The 11,434-nt window shown below is 34.7% G+C and overlaps 1 protein-coding gene across 5 annotated transcripts; it reads right to left on the bottom strand.

The window, feature by feature from the left end:
- Positions 1-380: 380 nt before the first annotated feature.
- LOC105226546 (Kazal peptide Pr13a) lies at positions 381-10,638 on the bottom strand. Of its 5 annotated transcripts, none has more exons than XM_049447827.1 (4): positions 10,621-10,638; positions 7,961-8,350; positions 2,985-3,152; positions 381-1,006 (listed from the first exon to the last, which is right to left on the bottom strand). In XM_049447827.1, the coding sequence occupies exons 2-4, from the start codon at positions 7,986-7,988 to the stop codon at positions 972-974; spliced, it is 231 nt and encodes a 76-aa protein (XP_049303784.1). In that variant the 5' UTR covers positions 7,989-8,350; positions 10,621-10,638; the 3' UTR covers positions 381-971. The 5 variants fall into 5 exon arrangements, with proteins under 5 accessions (XP_049303784.1, XP_049303785.1, XP_049303782.1 ...); XM_049447828.1 differs by having other exon boundaries at positions 10,523-10,624; XM_049447825.1 differs by lacking the exon at positions 10,621-10,638 and adding an exon at positions 9,036-9,180.
- Positions 10,639-11,434: the final 796 nt, after the last annotated feature.

Here is an 11,434-nt window from a genome sequence, read left to right on the forward strand (position 1 = left end):
CTGCTTCGTCGTTCTTCTCATTGCATCTGCGTCTACGGTCGATAGGTGTGGCTGTGTATACTATATATTGATGATTCGATATTTCGACTGAAAGAATTAGATGTTTTAAGACTGCCAGTAATGAAGTTTTTGAAATAAATTGAAAATTGATTTAAGCTGAAATTCCTTTCTTCAAGTAGATATGGGATAGGGGTTTACTTTTCGTGTATAGTTTATGAATCACTGGATCTTAAAATTATTTACTTACATATCTAACAGCTCGAAGAGCCTGTCCAGCAGTCTAGTAGCATTATTCCTTTGTTTCTTGTTATGTCTTACCTTTTCTATTCCACTCACATTGCACTGTTTTTTCATTAAACTTCATTGGAGAAATATTTGCATTACGCATTTTATATAATTTTATTTATTTTTATTTCTTTATATTTCTATACATGCAAAATTACAGTAAATGTACGACTTTTCCAAATCAAATCTTAAGAATATCACACAAAACCCACTTAGGACTACATTGTAACCAATAGCTGCTGCTTGAATGTCATACACGAAATTCCAGAATTTACATATTGAAATGTAGAATTTAGTCTGATTGCTTTCATACACATGCTGGCATGGACCGAGGGCGGCGCTTCGTGCTAAACTCGCCTTCCTGGTGCGGATATATTATATATAACATGCTTTTTTATTGTAAAATTCCCGGTAATACATAGGATTTATATCTGTTTGGTAATATATAGTATATTTAAAATGATGTCATAGATGATTTGCTTGGACAAAAACCTTTCAAATTTGTGTTAAAATGTTTAGATGAAAATGTGCGTATGAAAAGTATCAGTTAATGAATAAAACGATAAAATTGCTTGACATACATAATTTGCACTTAGTTTATTAACTAATTTAATTGTTAATTTTTAGAACTGGATCACTGATGTTTGCAAGTTAGTACTGTTTCTGTTGTTTTATATAATTAGGATCTATGGACATACGCCATCGGAAGTTTTCTGGAATGCTGCAACGAAAAGAATTTATAAAAAATATTATTTATATTAAGTAAATATGTACATATGTGAAATTGTAAAGGTCGACTATTATTACGTACATATATATACTTATGTATATACCATATCTTAAGTTTTGATTTTTATACTCTTACAACATCTTGCTGCAGAGAATAATACTCGTAGTCTTGTTCCCCGAACTAAAACTGACCGAGATAGATACGGGGTTATGTATATATTCTACATGTATTATATAAATACCACTTACTTTCTCACTGACTCCGGAAAGAAGATTTTCTGAACGCAATGTTTTACTATAAATCATTAGAATTATGAGAAAAATTTAGATCCAGGTGACTGCTATTTGTCTATAAAATCTCATCTGATTCTTTCACTTTCCAGTGTACAAATCAAGAAGTAATTAATATAATCTTACACGAATAATGCCTTTGAAGTACAAAATGTCACCTTATGACTAACAATTTCCCAAATGCAATCAAAATTTTTCAAATCCCAAATACCAAAAATGTGGACTTCAATTGAAATTCAAAGAGAGGACCCTTTTTGTAATCGGGTCAATACTTCCCTAAGCCCCCGTATACCTAATATAAAGATTTTCGATCTTCCGGGTGACTTTGTGCCGCATAAGATAGCTCAATGAAAATAAAGGAGAGTGTTTTACTTATAACAGTGTATCTTTGTGTCCAAAATAGATAAATTTGAGCGAAAACTTGACTTACCCCCCATATAACTTATATCATGATTTTCGAACATCCTTAAAGTATATGCCTTATGTACCTTAATAAAACACAGGAAACATTTTTATTAGTATGTCGCATGTTAATAGTATGTGGTATTGGCAAAAATAGATAAATCCTTGGATTTGAAGACGTCACGAAAATTGAATTTACATGCTTTGTAATTAGACCTAAACTTCAAAAGACACACCTAGAAAAAACTAACGATCAGACTATGTTTGGAGATAAAGCGTACGGAGTGAGTCAGGCTTTGGTATTAAAAAGTAAAAAACAAAAAAAAAAATGTATAGATGGTCTCACACGAAACAAAGAATCGATGTGGTTCTTAGATTCTGTATAGACAGTATGACCACTAAAGACCATGATTTCAGTTATATTAGAAAAAATATTGTTACGTAGAAAAACATACAAATTTTGATTCAACGTAAGATGAAGTTGATTGAGAAGATAAAGAAAAACGGGAAGTGTCGGGCTTGTCGTTCATTATATTGGGTAATCGAAAAAGTCTTTTCGTATTTCTAATTAAACTTCAACTTTTTTTATATTTATAATGAACTTTAATGAACCAAATATATACCGTTTTGCTCTACCACTTTTTTGCCATTTTTATACTAAAGACATTATTCCATCAGTGTAAAACTTTTCTGGTTTCTCGGCGAAAAACTGCGACAAGTAATTTGCACAGGCTTCTCTTGAAGCCAACTTTGCTCCATTCACGGAATTCTGCATTGACCGAAACAAATAGTAGTCCAATGGCACAAGGTCAGGGCTATATAGTGAAAGCATCAAAACTTCCCAGCCAAGCTCTCCCAGTTTTTGCCGAGTCATCAAGGATGTGTGTGGTCTAGCATTGTCCTAATGTTAAGTTCCTTAGCGATGTCATGACTGCTTATGTGATGGTCCTGGTCAATCTTTTCCAAAATTTCATCGACTTTTTCTACGATAGGTCGACTAGAGCGAGGTGCATTTTTCACATCGAAATTTCCGGACGAACCATTGTTGTTGGTGGCTTGGGTGGCATTTTTTCCTTGTTTATACAAAAATTTCAAGATATAGCGAATTTATTCATTATTTTCACTCATTTTTGAACTGCTGTAACTTTTTTTCAACTTCCCAAGACGTTTTTCGTAATAAAAATTTCACTGTTTTCGCATTTGTTCTTTTATGAAAACACATATCTACATATATGTATGTGTAATTTATAAATACATATTTTAATATTTTTACTTACAAAGATGTCGTAGGCAATTCTCTGTCTTCAGAATGCACAGATTATTGAAGGTTTTCGTCTTACCAGCGTCATCTATACCACAGACCGGTCTAAAGTCCTGCAGATCACAATTCATTTGACACTTAACGTTCGCCAGCGACTGCGCCAAAGCGAAGGCGTACAGGGCAACTATTGTAAGAAAAATAACAATTAACATAAATAAACGTGAATGTGATTAAATAATTATAGTTATATAATAATATTAAAAATATTTAACGCATAACGCTGTCTTCTAACAACAAAATATTTTATCAGAATAACGTAGTCATCTGCCCTGTTTAAAATGTTGTCGGCATAAAAATATAATATTAAAATATGTATATCCCATTTTACAATAGTAACTGAATATAACTAACAGTCGTAAACGGATAACCGCATAGATTTCTGTGTTATCATTCCCACAAAATCAACTCCTTCGGTGATTACGTGAACATAAGCTAATAGTACACAAAATGTTCATAAAAAACGTCTGGCTCGAACGCTTATAATTTTTTATTCTCTCGCCACATGTTGCGTGGAGTAAACTATTTTTGTTCACCTTAGACAAATTGAATTCCAGAAGTCTGTCTGCCCGTGCAATAGCTTGAATAAAAATTTGGATATATTGCTGAAACTTTATATTCAAAAGAGTTTGTTTTGCAGAGCCTAAAATTGGATCAAATTTGTTGCAAAAACCGATAAAATCGAATATTAACCACGCCCCCTTATAACGATTATCTTCAAAACTACTGAAAGTGTGATAATTCTCTAAAGTAGAACGCGAAAAGTATTAAATTTGACAGTGAAGAGGATTTGGTAGGATATCTGTAGTTAGATTTATACCGCATATATAGGTTATTACATATGTATGAACGTTAAGTGAAGGTATAATCTTGGATCTAATTTAGTTTGTTAACGAAACTAGTAAAATAGATCAATGAATTACTCCAACCGATATATAAATCGATCCAATTTAAACGAAGTCAGCACAGATTTTCAACTGTCCCCAATATAGTTGACCTTGTCGGTTCACATTAGTTAATAAAAGTGAAATTAAATGAACTATTTTTTACCTATAATGTGATTTAGCAGTCAAGAACTTTTTCGAGCTTCCTGTTTTGTACACCTGAAAGTACTGCCCAGTCTTTGAGCCTTGCAAACGGCGAGAGTATAAAACGTTCTGCCGCTATCAAACTTAGCTCTGGCTTACTTGTACTCAATTATTATATACGGTTTCAGTGGGAAAGCTTAAATCACTAAGTGAAACCATTTCCTATTTCAATTTTGCTGTGATTTAGACGAGTATTTGGTTTTTGGTGCGAATACCTCTTCGGTATTGCCAACATATGCAATAATCCAACTGCTAGTACACATTTAGACAAATTTTAGAGTCGGATTTAGTTGAAGCGAACAGGCTAACAGATATAAAACTTTGTCGCATGAGCCGCTATTGGCGCACAAATTATACCATCGACTTCATCGTCTAAAATAGTTTTTCAAAAAAGTGAACGCATTTACTATTTGAAATTTTTTATATGTGATTTAAAATGAGATAAGAAATAATACATTTCATAAAAATATATGCGAAACACGTTTTTTGTGAATTCATTTACTATTACACATTGTATGTCAGTATATATGTATGTAGTTATGTATGTATATCTCGTTTTTAGTCAGAAGCTACTCACTTGCAGTCAATACTTTGACGCTTATCTCACCCATATTAATGCATTTAAATACGAATTCCCAATACCACATTAAAATAATAAACAGACAGCGTATAAAAACGCACGAGTCGATAGACGCCAATTGGTCTGGCCGCGCTACATACCAGATCGTCGCAATTACGAGCGCATACGCCTCCCCTTTCAGCCCATCGCTTTACACATTCCATTGCCATGGAGAAGGGAAAACTGTATGGGTATAATTGAAGTGGGGTAATAACATTTATTTAAATAAAAAATATTTTATACATTATTAAATACACACAGTTTTAGACATGACGAAATTGATATTCCCCAGATGGTCGAATAGAGCTTCTATTACATTGATGAGTAGTTCACATAGTTTTTACTTTACATGTCAATATATAGGCATATGTATGTACATATAAAATTGCAAAACTAACCGCATATAATATCAAGTACAGGTCATATACATATTTATCCAATGATTCTTTAGCCCAGCAATCCTTTAAAAAGGAAAAATTATTTATTTGTATCGTCAAAATCGGCCGCCGTGGCGTTGATAATTCCTCATGCTACTCAAATTTCATTTATTACTTTTGAAATCCAAAAGAGGTCGAACGGTCAGAATTTTTAACACTAATTGGCATGGAAGAGTTGTAGAGAGTTTTTTCTGCAGTTCGGTGACGAGTCAGATAAAAATCACGTCTTGCAAATCTCAAAAACCGCTGGTTATTCCCTTTCGAACCGATAAGATACTTATTGCTTTCTTCACAGCAGGTTCGCCAGTGAAACGCAGAATCTCGTATTGGATTTAAACAGCGCCAAACACTGCTAAGCAATGATCTTTCGGTTGCGCTTGTTTTCAGGGCGAGCAAAACCGGCACCCGTCCCGCCATTAGTTTTCTCAGGTGCAATATTTCAGGCTATACATAATCCGTTCAGGAATATTTGGTTCGCGAAAACTTTATGAAGTTGAGCGCCTATTATCGGTGAAAATTATATAATTTTGTCGTCGGATTTAGTATGAAGTAAAGTTTTCTTTTTCTCAATGAAGAGATACATATTCAAGGAGTCTGAGGTTTATATAGAAATAATTAACAATTCTTCAACTTATATTAAATATTTATCTTATGCCCTTCTATCTAGATGCAAATACAGTGTGAATCACAGATGTTTATTTATTTACAGAAGAATGTGGCAGTAGGAATGTACGTGCTTTTAATAATTCATTTGTAATCTAATTAAAATCATAATAATAAGTCAGATCAACGCATACTGCGTTTCTTTTTAAAATCCCAATACATATGTATGTGTAGTGACCATTGATACGAATAAATATTTCATAGAAATTACCTAGTTATACAATTTTGTATGGGAAAAATGATTTTGAAATTGCAAAACAATGAGTCACATTCGATAGTGTCGATATTTGGTCTAAATTTTGAGAAAGATTGATATTCCGTGTCAAAAATTTTATAGATCGGATTCGACCTTCGAGCGAATTATTTGTTAAACTACCATCAGATTTAATATTTTGAGGTAAAATTAGTCTTGAAAGAAGCCATGTTACTTTTAATAAGAAAATCAAAATAACCCCTATCTACGAGACCCATTTTCAGGAAAAGTTGCTCCTTTAATTATCATAAGATGCTTCGACCTATACCTTTGGTAAAGCCCTTAAGATGAAAATCTTTAGTAAAAATTAAATTAAAAATTAAAATAAAATATTTGCATTTCGAATTCATTTGTGGATCCTATACATAACTAAAGCAGACAAGCATTTTATTCCTTTGCTTCGGTTTAACTTCTTGTCAAAGTCTCAATTCCTTTTTTTTTATTCTGGTTAATCGTCTCCTTTATCAAATCTCTACCTTTCTGTTTCCATTCACTTTAAAGACTTCTTTTTAACTCGTATTTAATATACTTATATGGATTTTATATATTTATAGTGCCAATGGCATTCCGGAAATTTGTTCTGGTGTTTAAGAAATACAAAATACTTTGCCACATGAAACGTTTATTTTAAGATTTATTTCTGGAAATTCTGACGAAATTTGAGTAATGGTCAATTTAGTGGTTAATATTACAAAAATGCTCGGTTGCGTCCAATTTATGAGGTGCCAAGCAAAAGACGGCTTTGTGCACTTCGGTCTCATGTTACCACATAGACTTGGCCGAGAAAGTTCCGTCAGCTTAGCGCTCGTTAAGGGGTTGCATGGGTTTAAGGGCTTCAATCGAAAAAATCGATTTTTTATTATCTTATTAAATTATAGAACACTTCTAGAATATTTTCCTAGAGTTTCAAGTTGATCCAAATAATAGTTTCGGATAGACAGCCTTCAGAACTTGTGCACTCGAGGCTAGCTAGGCTAAGTGCGCCGTCTTTAAACACGTTTTTCTCGAAACCGTGCATTTGAAGTCGGTTGGCAAGATTTTTCGAGAACTACTCAACCGATCTTCACGAAATTTTACACAGATCTTTGAGATACAGTTCTTTAATACTTGGACGAAGATTTGTTTTTTTCGATTACAACTATTTGAAAAAACAATGTCGCGAAATTTTCACTGAAACTTTCAGTTTATTTGTAAAAATGACTGCCAAAAATCCAATTTTTTTCCGTCGTCCAAGTTCTAAGTTAAGGTTTTAACTAAAAGACGAATTTTTTCACTTTAAATGATCCTGTAGGGATTTATTTATTTCTGGAAATAGCGTCGCAATAACCGAGTTTTATTTTTTTCCAAAAATTTCAGAATTTCTTTTTAATAGTGCGTGTTTGTAACAATAAAAAACCTTAATAAAATATTTCATTTTTTATATGAGAAAAAAAATTTTTGAAAAAAGGCTGACCCGAAGAAACCATGTAAAAGATATTAATATCGATACAAAATTCTGAATATAAATTTGTATGTTGCATACGTACACATCCATATGTATATGATGTCAATGAATTGTTTTAAAAAAAATTCCTCAAAATTAATATTGTCTCTATATTCGATCCTGTACCTTACTGGAAGGTAATACATAGTAATAATATATGGGTAGTCAGTCTAATATATTGCAGTTGATTGCTCACAAGGAATCACTTTGATTAAAAGCAGCATTAAGAAAATACGCCTCAACTTATTTCGGGTATATGTAGAATCTATACAAAAGCCATATCAAGAAAATAAATGTTTTGTAAAAAATATGTTTTTTTCTCGAATTACTAAGTTTACTCTAACATAATGATGTTATAAACGTAAAGTAAAGTCTACAATATGTTTACGTACGTGTTAAAATGATGGCGAAGAGCTTCATATTCGTCAATTTAATATTACTACAACAACGATGGCTCCGTTAATCCAACAAAAAGTAATGCAAGAAGATCTGGCTTCGCCGCAAATTGCTGTATTATATATATATGTCTTATATGGATACGTATTTACGTAATAACGTAAATGTAAGGCTGGAAACTAAGCACTGGTCAAGATAGTTCACTTGTTCAATTTAAGAGCTGCCACAAAATAGGGCTTGCAACCGGGTAACAGCCTTTATTTGCGTATACGTAGAAGCACAGAATAGAATACACTCACTTTTTGGCACTGACTGATTAAATGTAAGTTTATATAAGTTATTTACTGACGCCTCTTTTTTTGCTTTGTAATTTTATATCATTTCTTCTGTAAAATATAAACAGCACACGTTTAATTGATGTTTTTGTTTTTTTTTTACAACTTTAAATCAACAAAAAATATAACAAAATTATTTAAAGAACATTAACGAATTTTCGCTACAAACACCGTAACGAATGGTTGGTGAAACTCAGGCGCCTCTTTGCGGTTCTAATAAACGCACAATGCCGTGGATGAAAGCGAACTAAACCGATCGATGGACCGTAAAGTGCGCGATTGGCAAACAAAGTTCGCGATCGAAGTCGATCAATTGAACCGCGAAAAGATTTCAATACACACGCACGCACACACTTTCGCACACAAAAATGTACGCTGCGTTGTATGTTTATATGAAGGCGTGCGCGCACGCAGACAGCACTCTACGAGACGGCTGGACGAAGGAGAAACGCGCGTGGTAACAGTATCCTCAATGCACAAGCCAAAATATTAGAAATTGACTTTAAGCCTGTTTGCTGCTGTGCTTTGCCTTTGCTGCAAGCGTCTGCAACGTGCATATGTATGTATGTATGCGACATACAATGTTGCAGTGTATTAATTTTTAGAAACCTGGAGCGGATATTTGCCTGGGAAGCTATGGCGGCAAACTCGAAAGGTTGGATGATGGGATCAATACGGACGCGTTCAATTCTTCTCCAAGATCACAAATAATAATAAAAAAAAACAAAAGACAGACTCTTGCTTTTGAAGCTCTAACGTGGACCCGTCGACTGGATACGAAACAGGAAACGCGCTCGTTCCAACACTTGAATGAGCAATCGTTTAATCAACCGCAGCCAACACTGTCGCAGACGTAAGAAAGAATCACAGTGGAACGCTATACGTACGTTAGTTTTATAGAACTTTTGCGGCGCGGCACGGCAGCTGAGTAGCAGCGGCACCGCGACGGAACTGCGGATCAACGGCTCAGCGACTCAGTGACTGAGTGGTTCAACGCAATCGGATTACTGCTAGCTAAAAGGCGTGCATACCGCTGTATGTATGTATAGGTAAGTGTATACAAATCAACAATTGCCGGCTAATGGCTAATCGATTGCGATCACGCCGATTATGCGCCTCGTTGTTGTTAGCGATTGCGGTTTGACTGCGACGCTGATGTCAGCAGCGGCATTGCTCTGTCGTTATCTAAGTGTCGGTATGATTCAAATGTGTTGTTTGTGATCTGGAGATATTGTATTGGAATATGTAGATTGTTAGTTGCAACAACAATATAAACACAAACTTATCGAAAATAATAAAATTAATAAGAGATATGCTGCAAGCGAGCGAAGTCTCTAAAGCGTCGGTGAATCGTATGCACAATTAATATATGGCTTCTAGGGTGGTCCGATATATACCTAACCTGACCAACCGACGACGCCACTATCTCAAGCGAAGTATACTATATTGTTGTACATTCGCACAGAAATCGCGCAGTGAAATCAATAAGCGCTTGTGTGCAGTAGACGGTGAATTTTCACTTTAGAAAGCGGCCGTCAAAAATTGATTAACGTCGTCGCACGTCAGGGTTTGCTGAGTCATGCCGAACAATAAGTGCAACCTCACTGTTAACGCAGTTTAAGCGCAATATGAAGGAGTTTCAGCGTCGTTTTCAACGTTCGACGAAACATGGATCTGATACACACAAGATACCAAAGAAAAGTCGAAATAATGGAAGAGAAGGACAACGGTCACAGCACTCTACTATGTCACATTATTGAACCGATTAGATGGCGAAGTGAAGAAAACATAGTCTCATTTGGCGTGAAAAAAGAACTTCTCCACCATGAGAGCGCACCGTCTTACATCTTTTGCTAAGAACAAAATGGTAGAAATATCCTTTTGCCGCATCAATTATATGCTTCAGATTTGGCAGCGTGTGACCTCTTTTGTGTTTCCACAAACTTGAAAATGTCACTCGCCTGGTAGAAACTTGAGCCGACAGAGCAGGGAATCGCTGCTACAGAGACCTACCACTTATTTCCAAACAGCTTAAAGAAGTTGAAGAAACGTTGGGTGTAACGCGCTAAGAGAAGACTATGCCTTTTTTCAAATGTCCGTTTCTCCACGTATTTATCGGACCGCCCTCGTATGTACAAAATTCCATAATTACATGCGGCAAAATGTAAATATCGCTACTTGGCGCGCACTGAATTTGAATTATGCTAAACTATGCGGTCATACTTCTAAGAGAAGTCTTCACATCACGGACAATTTTGCGCGCAAAATATCGTTTAACTAAGATTTGGTATTTATTGTTAGCACTTTGGATCACAGTTTACCACTAAAAATTTACATAAAATATCTGTCGCACGCGTTGTCAGTTCGTTCACGTTCTTTGCTTTACTGAATGACCAATATTTGCAAATACACTTTCAGCTGCGTTTCCTCTTGGCAAGAAAGCAATAAATCATCTAGCCGACAGATAATAGTGTGTATGCGTATACACATAAATATGCGCAAAGGCATACATACGTACATATGTACACACTTATACCATACATTTGTGCTCATTAAATATCACATCAATTTCTTCGCGCCTCTCGTCACTGCCTTTGACTTTGAGACTACCTTCCATATATACAGACACATATTTTCTTTTGACAACGTTGGCAGCCAAACTGCTGTCGCCGTTGGTTATCATCAGAAGAGTTTCGTCTTAAATCATTCGTCATAGCCGCCGAGCTGCCAGCAGCCTAGCTGTTCATATTGCTTTGCAGCTAAAAGAAATTATTTCATCAATAAAAGTTTTTTTCTTAAGCCTCATCTCACACACTCTCCATGTCTCTGGTGTCGTTGGTTTTACCGGCAGTACCTACCACTAGCACGAAGTTCAAATGAAATTATAAAAGTAGTGAAATTTTTGAAATTCTTTTGTGGATTACTGTGTGTGAAGTTCTTGATTCGCTTAATCCACATGAGAATTCAAAAAAAATTAAAAAGTTATGACCTACCTTCAAACGAATGAGGGAAATGCACTACGAGTATACCATTTGTTTTGTAGACACATAAATTTATTCGAGTAATTGGAAATAATTTCCACTTTTTATACTCTTGCAACGTCTTGCTACAGAGTATAATAGTGTTGTTCATTTA

Source organism: Bactrocera dorsalis, chromosome 2 (assembly GCF_023373825.1).
Source record: "Bactrocera dorsalis isolate Fly_Bdor chromosome 2, ASM2337382v1, whole genome shotgun sequence".
Lineage (NCBI taxonomy): Eukaryota > Metazoa > Arthropoda > Insecta > Diptera > Tephritidae > Bactrocera > Bactrocera dorsalis.